At 49.7% G+C, this 20,658-nt stretch overlaps 1 protein-coding gene across 1 annotated transcript in view; it reads left to right on the plus strand.

Annotated features, from left to right (window-relative positions):
- The window catches only part of MYO15B (myosin XVB), a gene marked incomplete at its 5' end in the record, with an annotated part of 39,460 nt that overhangs the window by 10,818 nt on the left and 7,984 nt on the right, over window positions 1-20,658 (plus strand). Inside the window, 31 exons of the mRNA XM_032128587.1 lie at window positions 22-170; window positions 262-307; window positions 679-803; window positions 908-1,025; window positions 1,508-1,683; window positions 1,849-1,942; window positions 5,186-5,243; window positions 6,787-6,917; window positions 7,021-7,116; window positions 8,697-8,932; window positions 9,014-9,192; window positions 9,888-9,960; window positions 10,386-10,592; window positions 10,693-10,772; window positions 10,964-11,061; window positions 11,245-11,332; window positions 12,687-12,794; window positions 12,970-13,064; window positions 13,613-13,834; window positions 14,311-14,407; window positions 14,754-14,951; window positions 15,243-15,432; window positions 15,550-15,640; window positions 16,167-16,374; window positions 17,793-17,908; window positions 18,450-18,509; window positions 18,748-18,823; window positions 19,305-19,423; window positions 19,628-19,746; window positions 20,191-20,332; window positions 20,469-20,580. Coding sequence (XP_031984478.1) covers window positions 22-170; window positions 262-307; window positions 679-803; window positions 908-1,025; window positions 1,508-1,683; window positions 1,849-1,942; window positions 5,186-5,243; window positions 6,787-6,917; window positions 7,021-7,116; window positions 8,697-8,932; window positions 9,014-9,192; window positions 9,888-9,960; window positions 10,386-10,592; window positions 10,693-10,772; window positions 10,964-11,061; window positions 11,245-11,332; window positions 12,687-12,794; window positions 12,970-13,064; window positions 13,613-13,834; window positions 14,311-14,407; window positions 14,754-14,951; window positions 15,243-15,432; window positions 15,550-15,640; window positions 16,167-16,374; window positions 17,793-17,908; window positions 18,450-18,509; window positions 18,748-18,823; window positions 19,305-19,423; window positions 19,628-19,746; window positions 20,191-20,332; window positions 20,469-20,580 — 3,907 coding nt within the window. The remainder of the gene's footprint in view (window positions 1-21; window positions 171-261; window positions 308-678; window positions 804-907; window positions 1,026-1,507; window positions 1,684-1,848; window positions 1,943-5,185; window positions 5,244-6,786; window positions 6,918-7,020; window positions 7,117-8,696; window positions 8,933-9,013; window positions 9,193-9,887; window positions 9,961-10,385; window positions 10,593-10,692; window positions 10,773-10,963; window positions 11,062-11,244; window positions 11,333-12,686; window positions 12,795-12,969; window positions 13,065-13,612; window positions 13,835-14,310; window positions 14,408-14,753; window positions 14,952-15,242; window positions 15,433-15,549; window positions 15,641-16,166; window positions 16,375-17,792; window positions 17,909-18,449; window positions 18,510-18,747; window positions 18,824-19,304; window positions 19,424-19,627; window positions 19,747-20,190; window positions 20,333-20,468; window positions 20,581-20,658) is intronic.

The following is a 20,658-nucleotide window of genomic DNA, read 5'->3' on the forward strand; positions in this document are numbered from 1 at the left end:
GTAATTTCTTTGTTTTTGCAGGTGGTGTCTCATATTTTCCAGAGGGCTAAAGCTGCCTATGGTCAGCAAAGGGAGCTGGGGGCCAGGGGCAAAGGGCTCAGGCCTCAGGCCTCCACACTGGTGTCCAAATTCCAGCAGTCTTTGCAGGACCTCACAGCCAAGTTGAGAGGGTGAGAGATGCTGTTGGCACCCAGAAGTGTGAAGTCTTCCAGGGTCAGCACAGAGAGGAGGGTGATCCAGGTTCTTGCCTCTGTTTTCCAGAAGCCATGCTTTCTTCATCCGGTGCATCACCCCTAATCCCAGGAAGGTAGGGCAGCACCCTGAGGTCCTCATGGAGTCTCTCAGTTCCTTCATTCTTCTCCAACAGCTCTCCTTTCACAGCTGAGATTTTAACTTCCGTGTTTCATTTGACACCTTGAGACTTTTCTTCCCCGTTCTGTGTCCCACCCTTCCCTGTGGCCGTGTGAGTCAATCCTGTGCTGCAGGAGCAGAAGCCAGGGTCAGTTTGGCACCAAAGTATCCTTGGGCTTTGTGTTCCATGGCCCACAGCCCATGGCAAGGTCCAGTCCAAGGACAGGACAAGAGAAGGAGACCCTTTCTAAACTCCCTGCCTTCTGTCTCCTTTCTTTAATTTTTCTTTGTTTCTTGTTTTTCATTTTTTCCTCTGTATCTTTGCAGCTGTCGAATATCTTTGATGTGGAATATGTCAACTGCCAGCTGCGACATGCCGGGATACTGGAGGCCATCCACATTCAGAAGGAGGGATATCCAGTCCGCCTGCCATTCCAGAGCTTCCTGGCCAGGTACAGGGGTGTCCTGGCTTGGGATCCCCCAGCCTGGATGTTTTGTTCTCTGAGGGCTCCACGTACAGCCCTGGTTTTTGTCACACCCCATCCTCCTGTCCCAGGTACGGGCTCCTGGCTGGGAGCAGGCCCAGCAGCTTGGGGCAGAGGGAAGGCTGTGCAGCAGTGCTGGCTCACGTGCTGGGGAACCCCTCGGATCTCTATCAGATTGGAGTGACAAAGGTGATGCCTACAGAGAATCCCATCTGGACTGCACAGCCTCACCCCCCCAGGCTGGCAAAGCATGGAGAGGAGCTCAGTCTCTGCCCAAAGAGGGAGGGCCTTGCACACCTTCCCCTCTCACCTTTGCCTCTTGTCTCCAGTACAAAAGAGGCATTTTTAGCACTTCAGATTAACAGGAGACTCCAGCTCCAGGCTTTTGTAGCATGGCCAAGTGGGCATATCCCACAGCCAAGTCCTCCATATACCCAGCATTCCTGGGCTTCTACTTTTGCTGCCTGCTAACCTTCATCACTCCCTGATTCCCTGTCCTCCCCAAATACCTCTGTCTCTGTCACCTGCACCTGTGCCTCCCGCCCTCCCCAGTTTCCTTAGCAAGAACCCTTAAGGGCTGCGAAGGGACAAAGCAGCAGTTTTTATTATTGATCAGCTCTGGGAGAAGCTGCTGCTTCCCTCGTGGATCAGCAGCTGCTGCCTTTGCCCAGGTGTTTCTGAAGGAGAAGGCCAGGCAGCTGCTGGAGAGACGATGGACCCAGAGGCAGAGCTGGGCCGTTGTCACTCTGCAGAGGAAATTCCGACATCTCCTTCACCGTCGGCGCCTCCGTGTCCTCCAGGAGAAGGTCACGGTCATCCAGGCTCACTTCCGAGGCTACCAGGCAAGGTCAGGAGCCAAAGGCCAGCCAAGGGATAGCCCTTTGGCCTTGCCAAGGGACAGCCAGGTGGGGATGTCCAGGCCCCTCCTCATGTTGGCTCCTAGCCTGCTCCGTGTGTGTTTGTGGCTGATGCTTCCCTCACTAGCCAATTCTTTTCTTTTCTCATCCTCTAGGAAGTGTTACAGGAGGCTGAAGAAGGCTTTGGTGCAATTTAAAACCATGATTTTAATCTCCAGACCTTTGATTCAAAGGAGGAAGCGCTGCCAGGTAATAAAAGCCCTCTCAGAACAAGGTGTACAGGAGGGGCTATTTCTGCCCTAAGCACAGTGAGCTGGGGACTGGCTGAGGCCAGGGCAGGGATGGCTCTGGAAGGTTTGTTGGGAATGATCCAGAGAGGTGTCCTTCACCCTCTGTCTGACATAAATGTAGTCAAATGAAGGAAGCACAGAGGCTGGACCCTTCTCTCTCTAAATTACATTCAGAATTGGCACAGGTACTGCAAACACAGCTGATTCATGGGTCTGGCTCTGTGAGCTTCTCCAGGCTGCCCTACATGAGACAAGAGCTGGTTCCATCTGTGATCTTCAGAGCTGCTGTTCTGCTCAAGCTGTAAGGAGTTGTTCCTCTTGCTCTTTTTGTTGCCCAGTTCAGTTTCTGGTGACTGGAATGCAAGATTTTTCAGTCCACAATGATCCTCCCCTGATCCCTTACAGCTGCCTCAGGCTGCTCAAGCCTTTGGCCTCTTGGAAATCAGCTGGGGTGAGAACAGGATGGCAGGTTTTTGAGAAGATGGAAAATGGTGTACAGGATGGTTCTGCCAAATGGGTATAATGTATTCTGCACAAGCTATTAAAATAGAACTGGAAAGAGGAAATCAGACCACTCATCCCTAGAGTAGCAGCAAACATCTCATAGCTGTCAGCTTCATGAGGGAAGGACCCAGCACAGCTCATGGCATGGCTGAGGGCATGGTGGGGCAGAGGGTTAAGGACAGTGGTGTTGATACAAACCTGCAGAGGTGCCTCCTCTCCTGCCACGCCCAGCACAGTGTGAGTTTCTGTTGTTTCTTGCCCCTCCCATTTGGACAGGATCCAGCTTTTCTTTCTCCCAGGTAACCACAACAGTGCAGCTCTTTTGAATCTATTTCTGTTCCTTCAGTGTTTGTTTGCTGAGGTCTCTGTACATGCAGTAGCAGCAGCAAAGGTCTCAAAGTTCACCTGCTGCAAAGTTCCTCCTTTCCCCCCACCCCACGGCCCTGCCCTTTGGACTTTAGCTTGTCATTGTCTTTCTCAGCCCAGCCCTCATAACCTGCCATGTAATCACACTGCTCTGCACCACTGACAGGCAGGAGAGAGAGGCAGAGACAGAGACCCTCCTTCCCCATCTTGGAGCAGGAGTAAGGTGAGTGATGAGGCTGGGGAACCATAGAATGGATGGGAAAGGGCAGAGCTGTGAGGGAGTTTAGCTTTTGGTATCCCTCCCACCCTTCTAAAGGGTTTCCTCTCCATGGACAAGCTCATCTGTCTGTGTTCAGGCTGTTACCTTGTGTTTTGATGCTGGAGAGGTGAGGGAACATTTCTGGCAGCTGCTGGGTGCTTCTTTTGTCCTGAGCCACATCAAATGCTCAGCAGGGGAAGGTGTGGCACGATGCTGGGCAGGTGCTGGAGGCTCTTGCTGTTGAATTGTGTCATGCAGGGCAGGAGGTGTTTCAGCAAAGCTCATGTCTTTGCCTGGGCAGCCCCTTCTCGATACACTGTGTTGGGGTCCCAAGAAGGCTCTGTAGCTGTTCTGTCATTTTATCTTCTGGAGCAGGACACCAGCTCCTGGCCACCCCCAGCATCTGTCCTCATAATAGCTGGACATGACTTCATACACATCTTTTCCCACCCTCCATCCTCTTTTCATCTCCTAACAGCAGGAGTTAAGGGAAAGGAAACAAAGAAGGAGCTCTCTGGCCTGTGGTGACACAGAGAACAGTCCCAGACAAGGAATGGTGAGTTGTCAAACAGTCTGGGAGGGTCTGAGATCAAAAAAATCAGGTTCTCCAGGCGTTCTCCCTCCCTTGTGCCTCCTCAGCACAGGTTTGCTGGGGAACAGCAGAACACCTGGAGGGGGTGCACACATGTGTGGAACCTAGTACAGAATGCAGGTTAGCTTGGTATGAAGGGCCTTCTAATACAGAAATATCTCATTAGTTCAGTGTTTGCCAAGCTCTGGGCACAGCCAGGTATCGTAAATCAGTCCTGAGGCAGAGCACTGTGTTTGTTCACAGCACCAGACCTGGTCTTCAGAGGTGGAGGGGAGAGTATTTTTGATGACCATGTTCCATTGTGAAGGGTGGGAATGAGATAGTTCTGCATAAATATATTAACAGAAGCTGATGTAGAGGAAGGGATGTATCAAAGGCTTCATAGCACATTTAACCTGTATCAACACTTCTAACTAATGCCATTATTTATGGACACACATTTGCTGCAGTGTGTCCATAAATCTGAATCGAAGGGAATCTGAATTGATATTATCCACAATTCTGTATAGATGTGTCAGTAACAAGAAAAATAATTAGCCCTGGGTGCTCCTGTATCACCTGCTTCCTCAGGTGTGGATCCAGAACTGTGGGATTTCACAGTCCACTTCCTGAATACATCGTTGAAAAGCCAGACTTGAAGTCAAGTATGTTCTCGTGAGCAAAATCAAACTGATCAAAAATGCTGCGAATCTGTCTTTAAGTTTTATGTGGAGAGAGATGTCAGAAGAATGTGCTGTGACAAGAGGATTTACTATGCAGATCTTAAAAAAACAAACCAAAGAAACCAAAAAAAACCCCTAAAAGCTCAGGCTTTGTGACTTTGGCTTGGTTTTATAGTGCCTTAATCTGAGTAGTTCTGTCTGAAACGCCCTGAGCTGACACTACATGCAGTGGTGCTGACACACTGTTGCATTGGCCCATTTGCTCCCTACCTTGCAGCAGTGCAAGGTGCAAACCAGTGAAAATCAAGTCTCATTAGCCAGATTCTCATCTGGATTACCCAGGTAGAGATCTGAACCTTCTTAGGGACCTGCAACACACATCAAAGATCAGAATCAGGTCTCTTTTCACTTTTGGATACTGAAAATCAAAAGAAAAATGTCAGGAAAGTGCAGGAGGAAACAGCCCTTACCCTTCAGGTGCAATCTCTACAGTGCAATATGCCAGACTTGTTAGGAATGAGAGATGAGTCAAAGAAAGCCAACTTTCCTGTCATTCCCCTTGTGGCAGTTGATTCTTTATTTAGGAATTGCTCCCTTTTCCCTCTTTGCTGACCCATGTCACACAGCTGTGTTCATGTGATACCTCCCTGTTCACAGCAGTTCTGAATGTCGTGGAGGCAGAAGTTACTGGGTTGGCTCAGATGCTCCATCCCTGTCCTGGCAGCTTTTCCAAGGCAGTTTCACTCCGTGTCAGCTCAGGGTTTTTATGTGGTTCCTCTGCTGGCAGCCAGTGACTTGCTTACTTGTTTCTCTCTCCAGGATGTGGGGCTGCTGGAGATCCCTGCAGAGCTCGCAGCCCTCCTGCGCTCTCTTGAAGGTGAGGAATCCTCCTCCTTCCCTCCCTTTCCTGCACTGTTTCACTGTGTATCTCCTTGTTCATATCAATGTATGTGTTTGGTCTCCCTGCTGCCTGACACTGGGTTGGATTTGTTTCATTATCCTTGCAGTGTAAATATGATAAAGGCAAATGGTACCATGAGTGTTGTTTCCTGACATGGCAGAGAAGAAAAGAAACTTGGGCCAGGGAGCAAACCACCAGCTTGAAAATCAGTATCTTTGTTAATTCTTCAGCTCTTCTTTTGAACTGAGCTGGTAGAACTGATGGCAGGGATGGTGCGAAACTCTTTGGTCAAAGTTATGTTATAGCAAACTGCTTAATGAACCCAGGTCTCTGGCAGAGAGGAGTATCTGGGGTGGAAGAACTTAAACCCATCTTTTACCTACTCTAAAATATTTAAGGAAATTGAAGGGGAAGAAAATGACAGTTTGGGCAATTTCAAAGAAATATTTTTAGGTTTTGTTAAAAATTACTTCCTCAAAAAGAATTTTAAAATAGAAGGAAGGAGAAACAGGGTAACAGCTTGACTGTGGAACAATGTAATAACTTGAGACATAACAGTTTATCAGTCCAAGGATATAACAACATAATAACTTAAGGATGTAACAATATAACAAGTCAAGTATATGTTAATTTTATCAATTTAGGGATGCACCAATTGGTTTTCAAATCACCAAAATACAACTAACTGCAATAATTTCATGAGCCGTTAATCTGACCTTGAGCATTAAGTTATTTGCAGTTGTGTTTCCTCTGTAGCTCCCTGTACAGTGTGAATATTTAAGCTGCAAATAGGTTGAGGCAGGATTTGCCTCTCTCTGTCTGTACAGTGTCAAACCCAAAGCCAGCTGTGCCTGTGGCCTTCTGTGGGGGACAGTAAGGGACACAATCAGGCAGAAGAGTCTTGTGAATTGGAGCAGACTGTGCTGGATTCCCAAATACCTCACATTTCATGGCAGAGCCCTCCAGGGACTATCAGCCGGTCTAGTGAGCAATGTAAGCCAGAGGAGCTCAGGGAACAGTGAAACTGCTGGCAATGAAAGCTGATGGGATGTAAACAGGGAGGATGGGAGAGCATCAGGGGACACGTTTGGAGATAGAGGAATGCACAGGAGCTGTGCTGCATTGAGAAATCCCTTCTCAGTGATGTTTGTTCCTCTCTCACCCATGATAAATCCCTCATTACAAAGCCCTCTCATTTCCTTGTTGACTGAGCAGTTGTCAGCAGTATCTCTGCATGGGCTCAGCGTTTCCTGCCATGTAAATGCTGCAGAGCAGACTTGAATCTCCAGGTGTTCTCTGGGGAGAAAAGTCTGAAAGATCAGAGCTGTAAAATCTCTCTGGAGAGAGTCCTTGTGGTCTCAGGGAGGTGAAGCTGTGCCTGCTGGGGGGTCTGAGGCAGCAGGGCTGGGCTGGGTGTCCCTGGAGTGCCAGGGCTCCAGCAGGGTGAGGTGCAGGTCAGCCAGGAGTTGCTGTGTGAGTTGTTTGTGTCCTGCCACCACCAGACCTCCTTCCCTTGCAGGTCGATACCGAGCACAGGCCAACCAGATAACTGAGACCCAGCCCCCAGAAATCAAGGTCAAGGATGACCTTTCCCTCCCACCCACCATCAACAACTATCCCTTCTCCTCCTTCGTCAAATCACACTTCCAGGTGGGAACACTTCTTATTTCTCTTCATGGCTTCCCCTGTGGGCAGACACACAAGTTCTAGTAACACCAGGAGCCAATCTCTCTGTCCTTTCATTTCTTTGCAGAAGCCAGATTTCCCTGCCCCTGGTCAGCCTCTGCAGCACCCCTTAACCCACCTGGATGCTGAACACCAGGAGAGTGCACTTGAGATCAACAAACTGGTAAGAGATGTCATTCTTGACCTTGCTGAAGGACAGGTGGGCACAGACAATGTTTTGATGCCTTTATACAACAAGTTGCTGCTGGTGGATACTGTTCTTACAATACATGGAGGGCTGGAAAAGCAGAATAAATTGCTCTTTTTAGGCCCTGGAGCAGCCTGGCAGAGATCACACACAGCCCCTTAGAGTTGCTGTGCTCTTGGGGAGGCACAGAGCAGCCACAGACCCCTGGGGTCAAAGTGAATTACCTGGTGGTGGAGCCTCAGAATTTGGCAGGATGTAGAGGAATAGGACTGCTAAACTTTAATATCCCAATATTCCAGACTCAGAAGCAATGATAAGGGAACTCTGTCTTCTCAAACACCCATCAGTCATTAAAAAGTTTCATTTAACCCAGATCTTTTCCGTGATGTGGTTTATAGCAAACATCTCGATTGCACCTCGGGCTCACAGATGTGTCACTACCCAACAGGGGACAGGGAGCTGTTGTGTAAAGGCTGGGAAAGGGCAGGGACTTTGTCATCAGGAAAACTACACCTGGAACCACACCCTCACTCTGTAGTGTTTGCCTGAAGGGGATGGTGCTGCTTCGTCTCTGTGGATGTGAAACAGACATTTCTTTATATTTCTTCTTTTAAATGGTAATACAGAAATGTTTGAAAATAGAATGAAATTCCAGATACTTTCTAAGTAAACGTGGTAATCTTTTTTGGGAATTACATAGAATTAAAATAAGCCCATTAAGAAAGTTAATACCTAAAAACAGTCTCTTGTTTTGTCCTTATGATCCCAATTATAGAATAGCATAAGCTTCAATAAAATCTTGTGAATAGGATTGTGTTTAAGCAGAATACTATTATTTTTCTAAAGATCAAAGGCAGTTTTTCTCTGTTGCTAACGAAGTAGGGATTTACTACAAAAAATTCCATGAGAACTAAACAATCACCATCCCCTGTTTTTCTCAGTGAATCTCTGACATGCTTGGTACCATTAACTGTTTTTAGAAGTGTTGTTATTCTTAAATGTTCTTTCCAAAGCTGTCCATTTTAGAAAAATTTTAACTCGTGACATACTGAAGTGTAGAGGATGAAAGAAATCATTCTGTACCTAAGGGTGAGAAATACAAACTAAAAAAGCATTGAAGATGTCGATATGCAAAGCAAAGAAACGGAACCATTTCTTCAGTGAGCGTGTTGAGACACCACATCCCATAGTCCTTGGTATAATATTAACTGGTTTTAAACACTCAGTGGGCTCAGCAGCAACTATCCTGTGGTAATTTACTAGTGTGTCTGAGCCCTGCCCAAGGGGAAATATTTTACTCTAGACCAAATTCTGAGTCATACCTCAGAAGACACTGAAATCACCGTGACTTTCAGTCAGGATCCAATCGCTATAAACGTTACCTCCCAAATTGCCCAGCACTTTGGTGGTGCACAAAAACTTGAGGACAGACCCCAGTCTGAGTGTTGGCTACTCAGGCTCACAAACATCCTGGTGTCTACAACTTCTTACACCACAGTTTGGGACAGAGGGTTACAGCTCCGGTTCTCTCTTTTTTTCCCCCTGGATGCTCCCAGATTTTGCGGTTCATTGGTGACAAGAGTCTCCGTGGCTGGCAGGAGGTGCTGCTGGGCAACTACATTGCTGGGAGAGGTCTGAGTGACGCTGCTCTGCGCAATGAAATCTTCAGCCAGGTGGCTGCCCAGACCTGGAGGAACCCAGACATGGAGCAGAGCCAGCGAGGCTGGGTCCTGATGGCGACTTTGCTGAGCTGCTTTGGCCCCTCACCAGCACTGGAGAAGCCACTGCTGAAGTAAGAGGAGAAAAGACCAAGGCAGGTTTACACAGGGGTTAAGAAGGATGAGCGGTGCTAAATGGAGCTGCCTTTTCCTAGGTTTGTGTCAGACTATGGCATGGAGGGCTACAACGCCGTTTGCCAGCGCAAGATCCTGACAGCAGCTCAGTGCACAGAGGCAGAGCCTGCACCCTCTCGGGCTTACCCTCCCACCCAGCTGGAGTGGACAGCAAACCAGAGGAGAGGGAAGATGGTGCTGGATGTTCATACCTTTAATGGTAACCCAATCTTCTGCCCTCCTGCTGTCTTTTAGTCTCTAAGGACTTTTTCAGGATAGAAATCAGCATTTGGGTAATAATTCCCTCAACTAAGTGAAGAGGATCAGAATGCTGTTTGCTGGTACAACCATGGGGGAAACAAGCATCTGAATCTAGACCCAAAACTTGCAAAGTCTGGGCCTGGTGGGACCTGCTTCTCAGGCTGAGGGATGAGATTGTCCTGGGTTTGGGCCCTTCTCAACAGAGGGTTGATCTGCCTGTGCATCTCTACGGGGCTGGTTTTCCTGCTCTCCATTACAGCTCAACCTGTGCAGCAGTAATTTGTTACAGGGACTTTCTGCCCTTCTCCTTTCTCAAATATTACCCAAATCTACCTCTTGAGCAACCACAGCTCTGTGAATTGAGCACAGAACATCCCTGCTCTGGCTCCTCGTGAGTGGCATGGTCCCCAAGCAAACCAGGACACTGCAAAGGTTTTCACCTGTCAGGCTGGAAATGCCAACCTGTGCCAACAAACAGATATTTTGGGTGTGAATGTGTGCATGTGGAGCCTTCCATGACCTTTCAGTCCTCCTGTGGCCCTGCTCAGGAGTGTGTGAGACTTTCCAGCTGGGCTCTGCCTGTGTCCCATGGAATGTGGGTCCTTTGGGTCCTGCTGGGGAGGCTGTGGGTACTGACTTTGTTCTCTGTGCTAGAGGAGATGTTCTCAGCTGAGGTGGAGTCCTGGACGACTGGGGAGCAGTATGCAGCCTCGATCCTGAGTGCAAGGTACTGCCAGAGGATGGGAGAAGGTCTTGGGGTGTGAGAGAGGCTGTCACAGCTCTGAGGTTCAGACTGGTTGGGCCTGCAGGCTGGAATTTATAGGGTCACATGTAGAATACTCACTTCTTGCCCACTGCAGCCTGTGCTCCCTTCTTCACCCTTAACATAACCCTCAACCATAAACAGTGGGCCTCTTTAGGAACAGAGGAACCACTGGTGTGATCTGTGAGAGCAGCTTCAGGGGAAAAAAAATTTAAATGACAAATCTTGAGTGATTCTGGGTTTTTTTCCTAATCCTGGGCACTTAATAGTTGATTCACACCCTAAATCTAAAGGACTTAAGCCAGGATAGACAATGTGAGAAGAAGCTGAGTGTAATGTTTTCCTTCCTCTCCTTTCCCCTGCTTACCTGGACACCTTTCTTCTCTCAGGGGCTGTGACAAGAAGACTCGAGGGTGGTCTATCTCCATGTTCACTGGCAACACATGGCAGGACCTGCTGGGCTGTGACTTTGTGCTGGACCTCATTGGAGAGATGGAGGAGACCAGCAACTTCAGCAGCTCCTCCCAGGCCCCCACTGAGTACCCCATCAGTTCAGAAAGGGACAGGAGCATCCTCCAGTCCTCTAACCTGGACACGTGAGCCACCTGTTCCTCCTGCCCCACCACTTTGTGGCCCTGTCACCCAGTGGTTCATCTTTCAGCACTCTGGCCCTCATCTCATTTTCCTCTTCATCAGGATCCCTCCTGCTCCAGGTATCCAGGCCCCTGCCTTCCCCCCACCCAGCCTGCCTCCAGAACTCATTGGTCTCCATCCAGGTGAGCTTTAGCCCAGGACTGTGGGAGACACTGGGAAGGGCCAGATAGGCCCCAGCCAGGGAATCAGGGCAGAGGGGGAGTCAGGTGGTGATTCTTGTTGTAGAGCTCCACTCTGACACATGACTAACAGGGACTGGAGGCAGGGGAATGTTTCTTCCCTGCCTTGTCACCAGACTTGTCTCTGCTCCCAGATCCAAGGTTCAGAGATGACCTGAGGACCCCTGTAGGCTTGGATCACTACGTGGATGATCTCTTCAGCCCTGTGCTGCATCAGGGCTCCAGAGTACCTGTAAGTCCCCTCATGTTCCCTCCTGCCTTCTCTCTGCAGCTCTCCTGTCTCTGTGAGTCCTTCAGCTTTTTTCCTGCCTGTTCTCTGCCCCTGCTCAGCTCAGATGTGCCTTTGGATGTCGTCCCCTCCAGGAATTCTGTCCCTCTGAGCTCAGATAACTGTTTTGGATTTATTTTGATGCAGGATATGGAGAACAGGGAGAGTCTCACCAGCCGCATGAAAGGAGGTGGGAAGATTGGACCCACACAGAGAGGAATCCTTCCTTCTACAGGTCTGTAAGGGCATGGGGACAGCTGGGAACATCTGGGACCACATGAGCTTCAATGAGCACAAGTCAGGGAGCCCCTTAAATGCTAATTATTGTGTGGGCTCAGCTGGTTCATGAAGAACACTGGGCTTTAGCACAGGCTGCACTCTTCACTCCCTGGTGAGACAGATGCTTTGGGAAAGGTGTTAGATAAGGGAATGACTTTGTTGTGCTTTTAATTTCTCTTGAGCTGGTCTTGGGGTCAAGGCAGCAGGTAGCTTGTTTCTGACCCAGGCCACCTCTTTCCTAGACAAACACTTGTAAGTCTTGTATTCACCTTCTCTTCACCCCAGGCTTTCACAGAGCAGTTGGTGCCTTTATCAGGAGTGGTTTTAATCTTTCTTATTACTTCCTCACAGAACTTCCCATCATCTGTAGCTATTCCTTGGGTTAGTAAGTCTGAACCCTGAAGAGGTTCTGGTTTGTGTGTTTGGTTTCTTTACTTTTCCTCACTTCTGTGGAGCTAAGACTCTGGCATTTGCAGCAGGGTGGAGTCAAACCCCAACTTATTACTGGCACTGACAAATCTGCATGGATAGGAACACACCCAGCAGTCTCAGAAAGGTGGGGCATGTCCAGTTCAGTCATTCCTGAGACTGGAACTACTTCTGGCTGTTGGAGAGGCTCTGGAACATGACAAGCCCTATCACAGATCACTGTCTGATGCCAGTTTGTCACTTACGTGGCTTCTTAGATGAGTGAGGGATATGATGATCTTCCTATGGCATCCCAGGGCCATTCTCACTGGTGGTGACATCATGGTTCAGTAGATTTGTGCTGTGTGCTGACTCCTCCCAGCTGAGTCTGACCCCCACACCCCTTGCTCTGCTGGCTTTGCACTCAGTGGGGTTTGTTTGTGACCCCATGTGAGACTTGACTGCTGAGAGCAGAGGAATTCCTTTCTCCCCACAGCTCCTCCACGTGCACACAATGCTATCCAGGCCAGGGCTCGTTGTTCATCCAGCCTTGCCACCCACTGCAAAGAGACCAATACAGATGTGACAGTCCCAGCCCCAGAGATCTTTGCCCAGCCCTCAAGAGAAACCCTCCTCTGCAATCAGACACAGGCACAAATTACTTATAATCTTAATCATGAAGAATGGTGGTGTCCTAAGCCATGTTGCAGAAACAGAGTCTGGATACTGCTATTTAAATTCTGGCAGGCCACACATCTTTCTTTGGTTTCCTTTTTCCACCTGAGTTTTGCTGTGTCCTGCTGTGGTTGGTGCATGTGGAGAGCACCAGAAGTGAGAATATCTCAGGATATTCTCATTTGGAGTTCTCCAAAAGCACTGTGCACTTGGTCTTTTGCCTCTAGGCTTCCCTGGAATGACTCAAGCACCAGTTTACCAGCCCATGCCCTCCATGGTGGGGATGCCAGCAGCCATGCCCATGATGGGGGCTGGTGGGGTTGCACCTATGCCAGGTAAGAGCAGTGTTTCTGTAACTCTAGAGGGAAGGGGATGGGAGGGGGGTGTCAGTGGAGCCTGTGCATTTCAGTGTCAGGTGAGGGGCTCAGTGAACACTCCAGGCTGATGCTCAGGCTCTGTGGGGAATGTTCACCTGTAGGATTTTGAAGATGATTGTGTTGTCTTCCACAGCCATGGTGATGCCCCAGCCCATGGTTCCAGCTGTAGATCCCAGCCAGCTGGCAGCACAGCAGCAAGCCTTTATCAACCAGCAAGCCATGCTCATGGTGAGTGGAAGGGGCCCAGGAACTGGGGAAGAACCATGCACTGGTGTTTGTGCCTTGGAGGGGAGCCCAGCTCTCCTCCTCTTTGGGCCTGCTCCGTGTCACTCTGTGCTGGGGTGAACTCTATAAAGTGGGGATTATTCCCTGCAAAACTGGGACCCCTTTTCTTGCCCCTTTGTGTCCGTGGGGACATTGAGGCACCATCAGTGAGTGAGGAGCAGGGACAGGAGCAGGCCCTGAGAAGATTCAGCTGCAGTTCTCATGGGGTTTTAAGCTGGGATTTGCTACAGATGCATTCTGCTTTCTGTGCAAAGCCCTGTGAGTGCATGGCAGTCCCAGGCTGGCAGCTGAGCCTTTTGGGGGTGTTAGGAGCTCTGCATCCTTGGCCAGCTGGGAGAAGAGTCCCTGGGCATGCCTTGTCCACATACTGGGAAATTTGCAGTGCACCATGTGGATGTTTTGTGATTAACAGTGAAAAAGCAGGACAGCCTGTGACTGGTGGCTGGGTTTGTGTAGCCTAGAGCTCATGGACCTTGCAATTCCTTCCCCAGGCCCGGCAGATGACCCTTCAAGCCATGAGCATTTCCCAGCAGCAGCAGCAGCAGGAGCTGCAGAAACGGCAAAAGTCTCTTGAAAACTCGAGGCCAAGAGTCTCAAGCCCAGCACAAGCCTCATCCCCAGCCACTCTCCCAAAACCCAAGCAGCCTTCCAGCAGCCAGGCTGCTGCAACACCACCGAGGTCTCCAGAGCCACCAGCTAAGGCAAAAGAGCCGGTATGAGCAACAAACAGCCGTGCTGGATTTGGCCTGAATTTCATGTTTGGTGTTAGCCCTGCATCCATCCCTGTGTGGTGGTGGTTTGGCAGAGAGGAGAGCAGAGATTTGTGCTTACTGATGATACTGAGACTTTTCAAACTCTGCTTGCTGAGTCTTTAAGGATCAAACCTTGGTGGCATTTGCTCTGTGGGGGTTTGGCTGCAGGGTTGGCCAATTCATTTCCAGTTAAACTGAATTTTTCCACAGGGAAATGAATTACTCTGAGTTCTTTATCTTCCAGCAGGCCTCTAATATAATCCTTCTTTGTGCTTGGCTGAGGATTCCTTGTGTTAGAAACGGATCTGTTGGGACACTCCTGGATGGGGAGAGGCTCTAGATCAAAACTTTTTGAGACAAAATCACCCCTGAGCTGAAGGGCACTGCAGGGGTACTGCTGGCTGGTGCCAATTAAACAAGTTGTGCACTGTCTGCAGGATTATGACTACATGGAAGAGGAGTTCTCCAGCAGTGGAGATGATGACTATCCTCGGGAAACCTTCCAGCAGAAGAGAGAGTACTTCCAGAAGATGGGTGAGCGTCTGCCACTTGGGGAGTTTCACTCATCGTAACACCTTGCTCTGCAGCCTTCCTGGCATGCCCAGGTGTTCTTGTCTCCCCGTCTGGAACTCAGCTAATCCCTGCAGGAGCTGCTGGCGATATGTGTGCAGGAGTTTTGGGTTCTTGTTCAGCTAGCTACAATTCAGACTGTGAGCTGCTGAGGGGCCAATTTTCTAGAAATCTCTGGGCTTATGACTGCCACATTCTCCCTCACTCTAGGAAACAGGTTTTTGCTGACTGAGGCAAGAGTGGGAACTGTGCCATCAGTGCCAGATTTTCTGTGTGGGTTTGACCAGTTCAAATCCCCCTTTCTATGCAGGAGAGCAGCACATCCGAGTGAAGAAAGTCAGACCTAGCAAAACCTGGACTCCTCCAGCAAAACCCCAGCCAAAGGAGGAGGAGGAGGAGAGGAAAAGAGAGGAGGAGGAGGAGAGGAAAAGAGAGGAGCAGGAGAAGAGGAAAAAAGAGGAGCAGGAGAAGAGGAAAGAAGTGAAGCCTGTCCCTAAACCAGAGCCAGGTAAGATGTGCAGTGCAGACCCAGGCTGGTTGACAAGGAAGAACTTTCCAGGAACATCAGGCCAGGGTTCAGGCAGAGGAGGAAAGGATCTGACTCTTCTGGGAGTCTGCATCTTGACAGGAGAGGAAAAAGAAGAATGTCTGAGCTTTGGGAAATGGGATCCCAAATTGCGTTTTTGTGGAAGGCGTTGGCCAGCCAGCATCAGAGGGAAAGAAAGGGAATGTCAAATGAGATAAAGGGATTTCTCCTGTGCCTTTGCTGGTCTGTTGATTACAGTTGTCACCCTGACAGCTCCTGCTTCCCTTTTGCCACCTCCTGAGCCAAAGCCAAAAAAGGAGACGCCAAAAGTGAAGAGAGAGCCGCCTGTAGTGAAGCCTTCAGACCCCAAGGCACGTCCTGCACCCAGCCACGAGATTGGGAACATCATCAAAATGTACCAGAGCAGACCAGCCCCCGAGCCCCAGCCCATCGAGCCCATCAGGTGAGAGTGTGGAGTCCACCCTGTGGGCAGGAGGGAGATGGGGGTTCTCCATCTCAGCTCTGCCACGTGGCTCCATCGTGCCCAAACCCCAGAATGCTGTTCCCTGTTCCCTTGCAGGAGAGTACCCAAGCCATTTGTAAAGAAGAACGACCCCAAAAATGAGGCTCTGGCCAAGCTGGGAATGATGAACATCTCCCCTCTCCCTTCGGTGAGTTCTTTGCTCTCTGGTCACTTTAAGAGCTCAGCAGAGAGAGCCTGTCCATCCCATTTCCAGCAGGCTGGGATCTCCCTGGTGCTGCAGTAGCAGCCAGGTGATTTCTGGTTGGGTTATGAGGTAGCTGGGAGCTCACACCATGGTGCTGCCCACCCTAGACTGGGTTCCAATCTGTAAAGTCATCTGAGGTCCTGAAGAAAAGGCTCTGGAGCAGCAAGTCCTTTTGTGAGATGCTTAAGGCTGATCTGGAAGCAAGCAACTCATGTTCTCCACGTTTGGCACCAAGGCTTTGGCTTGTTAACATCCTTTTTTCCCTTCTGAACTGGAAGCTTTGATCTCAAATACTTGGTCCTCTGGGTTTGGTTGATCATGTCTTTGTAGATTTTGTGTTGATCTAAAGGCAGTGGCAGGCTATTGCCACAGATCTTGCTCCATGGGTGGGCTGCTGCCCTAGGATGACTTAGGACAGAGCCCAGGAATGCAGAGAAAATCTGGCTCAAATGGTTTTGCTGTCTTCCAGCCATCTCCTCTGCCACAAGAGAAGAAAACACCTCCACCTGTCAAGCCCAAGCCAGGCTCAGCTTCCAGCTCTATCAAGGAAAAGCAGTTGCCTCTCCTGTCTATCTTTAGACCAGAGGGTACCCCACCAGCTTCCCCGGCCCCTCATGCTCCCCCTCTTCCCCCCCCAATGCCTGAGGACCAAGGGAGGCAGGAATCCACAGGGAAGGGTGAGTATTGATCTCACCCATGTGGGATTTGGTAGCAGGGCAGGGAGGGGACGGGGCTCGAATCAGCCCAGGAGAGTCATGGCACAGGTCCTGTCATCAGTGGGCCAGAGGCTGAGTGAGCTGTGTGAGACCAGGGGGATTGTGCAATCAGATCTGTGGGTAGGCAGAGAGATGTCACAGTTCCAGTCTGGCCCAGCAACCAGCCTGGCACTTCCCAGCTCTAACTTGTCCCTTCTGATAAATGCTAAAAATAGAAAGGTCCTTTGGGCTACAGCTTTGTCAAGGTCCAGCCCACAGTACTGTTATTGTTTACCTGGGGCATAATTATCAAAGTGGCAATCAGTGGGTGGACTTTAGACCAGGGAGGAATGGGAAGCCAGGTCTTTCACCTTACAAACCTCTGGAGGGATCTTAGAGACAGGCAGAGGGATGAGGGAATGTTTCTCAGAGGGAGGCTGGGCCTGGGAGACCTTGGACACACAAAGAGTGTTTGGATGCTGCCCACTTTAAAGAAGTAGAGCTAATGCTTATCAGCAGTGGCTTGGAAGTGTTATTCAGTCTTAGTTTTGCCTCTGAATTTCAGTGGGAGCCTGAATTAATTTTATACATTGGATACCTGTACCAATGTATTTCAAGCTCTTCAAAATTCTCATCAGCATCACATTTCACAACCTGCAAGGAACTGTCAGCCAAACACATTACTGAAGCTTCCCTGGTATAAAAGAAATTCCCTGTTAGTTCCTCCTCTCTTAAAAAATGGTTCTTTAGGAAGTCCTGTGAAAGTCAAAGTAACTGGATTAGCCTGAAAAATTCCTTCATGCTTTGGAACAGGGATATAGAAACAGCTGAAGTATGGGAATTACTACTTTACTTGTTTATGAACTCTGAAGTTTTGAAAGTTTGAAGTGCTTAAATGAAGACATTCCTACCTCATAAAGTAACAACTTTGAACAGTTGTTCAAAGATTGAGCCTGTCTTTAACACACCTGCAGAATGACAATCCAGTGCTAGTTTTGGGTGCCCTGTACCACAACCTCAGAGCCTCCAAGCTCAGGGGAGAACTTTTATGTCCCTTTGAAATCTTTAGCAGCCGGTTTATAATGACAAAAAGTGAAACCTGTGTCTTCAGCCTCAGGCACCAGAGGAGTATTTTCATGGGAGGCTGAGTGCTCCCCGTGCCTGGAGTGTTTCTGTTCTTAGTACTGAACTTTGTGGCTAATACAGGAAGTGTAAACGCTACCAGAAATGTTGGGAATGAGTGGTTTATGCTCCCATGAGCTGGTCACTGGCCTTCAGGAGAGTCCCCAACAGGAATATTCAATCAGGAACTGTTCCCTTTCTCCTGGTAGGTCTTCGATGGGTGGAAAGGACCTTGTAGCCCTCACAGCCCATCTTCACTGCTCTTTGTCCCCACACAGACTCTGCAGTGACAGTGGCAGGTGATGATGGCATCAAGACTCAGCTGTACAAGCTCACCAGCAGTGTCAGCTTTTCCTATATCGACCCTGCCTGGAAAATTTTTCTGCGCAAAGAGGTTTGGTTCCTTGGCTGAGGATTGGCTACGGTGGGGGGAGACTCATTCCATCTTTGGTTAAAATGGGGTTTTTGGTCATAGGCACTCAGTGTAAGACAAGGGCACAAAGATATTTCTGGGATCACAGACACAGGAGCTGGAGGCAGGGGATCATGTCATGGGGAATCTGGGTCCTGCTCTCCCTTACTGACACTTGTGTCTCAGTTTCTCTGCCTGTCCTTTCCTTCCTCTCTAGACTACTGAGAAATCTGAAACCCAAATTTGTTGTTGCCTGATGCTTTCCTGATAAAATAGTACAAATGTGTTTAAAATCAAGTATTGGAGAGTGTGCTAAACTCACCAGGGTTCATCCTTTGCTCTTACCACTCAGGTTTTGGTCCTTCACTCCTGGCCCTTCTGTTTACATTCACAGCGTCTCCTCCCTGCCTGTCCCTGGAGATGAACTCGCTCCTCCCTGGCAGCAGGGCATATGGATTGCAGAACATCCCTGGGGAGCTGCTTCTGCAGTATCTGTAACACCACTATTACCCTCCTCTTGCAGGTGTTTTACCCCAAGGAAAATTTCAGCCACCCTTATTGTCTGAACTTGCTGTGTGAACAGGTAAGCACAGGAGTGTGGCTCAAGGCCAGTTGTCTCTCTGGGGACAAAGCACTCCATAATTACATTGCATAAGTTACCTTCCCTTCTCCATCCCAAGCAGTGCAAGTCTCCTCTCCAGATCCACCCAGTCCAGCCCCTGTTCACTCCTCTCTGAGACTCAGTTTTACAGCCTCAGGAGCCCCAACACAGCCAGGTGTGGCCTTTGCACTGGAAGCCTCTCTGTTCCCTTCCTCTGCAGATCATCCGTGACACCTTCTCTGATTCCAGCTTTCGGATCTCCAGGGAGGAGAAGCGCAAGATGAAAGATCTGTTGGGTAATTAACAGCCCCATCACCCCTTCTCCTCTATGGCCATCCCAGCTTCTGGTCTGAAATGAGGAACTGGCCTCCAAGCCTTTCAGACAGGACTTAGGGCAGAGGAGAAATGTTTGTCACTGCAGCAGGAAAGCACATTTGTAGAGTGCAGTGTAGGAATGTTTGTTTATTCCAAATGGCCCTGAAATTCCTGTGAGCCAGAAAAACTTATTTCTGAAATGTTTATTGTGGGGAGAGGAAACTAAAGCCCAAGGATAGGATTTTGGTTCATTTCAAATTCCAGCTGTCACCTTTGACATGATCTGCATGGAGAAAGGGATGGAAACCAGTAGCAGACTGGTGTGTGCAAGTGTCCTTTCCCCTTTAGTGTGGTTTGCTGTGCTGTGAACACTGAGGGACTGCTGGGAATGAAGCCCTGGGAAGAGGGAGACTTGGCCACCTTTGTCTTTCTGAGAAAGTAACTGTTTTGTAACCCTGCTAGCGGAGTTCCGAGTTGGCAACAATGCCCAGTCCATTCAGGAGGACGGCATAAAGAAGAGGATTGTAGTGGCTGCTCGGGACAACTGGGCCAACTATTTCTCCCGCCTTTTCCCAGTTCAGGTGTGTCTTAATTCTCTCACCAGACCCTGGGCTTGCTTTAGCTGTGGCTCAGTTCACTCTTTGTGTCCCCCTGCCTGGCCACACTGCAGTGATTCCGTACCTTCCATACTTTGCAGGGTTTCACACCTCGTGTGTGGCATCTCCTTTCCCACCCGTGCAGGTGGGATGGAGCCTTCGATCCTCTGTGCTGCACTTCCCTTACAGGGCGAAAAGGGAAGTGATGTGCAGATCCTGGGTGTTTCTCACCGGGGCATGAGGCTACTGAAGGTGGAGAAAGCAGCTGGATACCGTCCTGAGCACCTCAAGATCCTATGCAGCTACTGGTGAGCAAAAGGCCCAGGTTGCTGCAGGGGGACAGTTTGTCACACAGAGTGTCACACAGGGTGCTGGAGGCAAACTGAATGGGGGAGCTGAAAATTCCAAGTCGAGCTGTGCTCTCTTGGCTCAGTGCAAGTGCTGTGCTCACCTCTGAATGACTCACAGGCCAGCTGTGAGTCACTGACCCTCCTGCTAACGATTCTGGCTTTTCCTTTTCCTTCCTACTTGAGCTTTGCTTACAACAAGTGAGCGCTGGGGGTGAGTCAGCTCCGTGTGTGTCATCACAGGGGGCTCCTCAGGGTGAAAGCCATGAGCAGCTGGTGAATGGCCAACATGGAGCGTGTAGAGGCATGTCTCCATTCCCAGTCCTTGGAATGGGCTCCCATCCCCACGTTCTGCACCCCAAGCTCTGGCAGCAGGAGCCTGAGCACGCTGCCTTGTGTTCCCAGCTTTGCAGATGTGCTGTCAGTGGAGCTGAAGGGCAGCAATTCCCTGGAGTTCTCCCTGAAGACAGAGCAGCTCATCCTGCACTCTCCGAAGGCTCCGTGCATCAAGGCCATGGTGGAACTCTTCATCCAGGAGCTGAGGCAGGTGAGGTAGCAGCTGGAATGCAGTAGGGAATGAAGGTGGTTTCCCAGATGAACCTGAGACTGTCAGTGGGATGACATCACCCGAGCCCTTTGCATCCCTGGGATGAGAACTGACCTGGCCATGGCCCTTTCCCCAGGACACCAACTATGTCGTGGCTCTGCGCAGCTACGTCGTGGATGACAAGAGCCTGCTCAGCTTCAAGAAGGGCGACCTCATCGAGCTGCTGCCCATGCAGGGCGTGGAGCCAGGTTTGTTGGGATTGGCAGGACCAGGATCAAGGGCCTGCTGCATCCATGGTACCCAGAACCAGAGGAATACAGGGTGGG

This window comes from Corvus moneduloides, chromosome 19 (genome assembly GCF_009650955.1).
Source record: "Corvus moneduloides isolate bCorMon1 chromosome 19, bCorMon1.pri, whole genome shotgun sequence".
Taxonomy (NCBI): domain Eukaryota; kingdom Metazoa; phylum Chordata; class Aves; order Passeriformes; family Corvidae; genus Corvus; species Corvus moneduloides.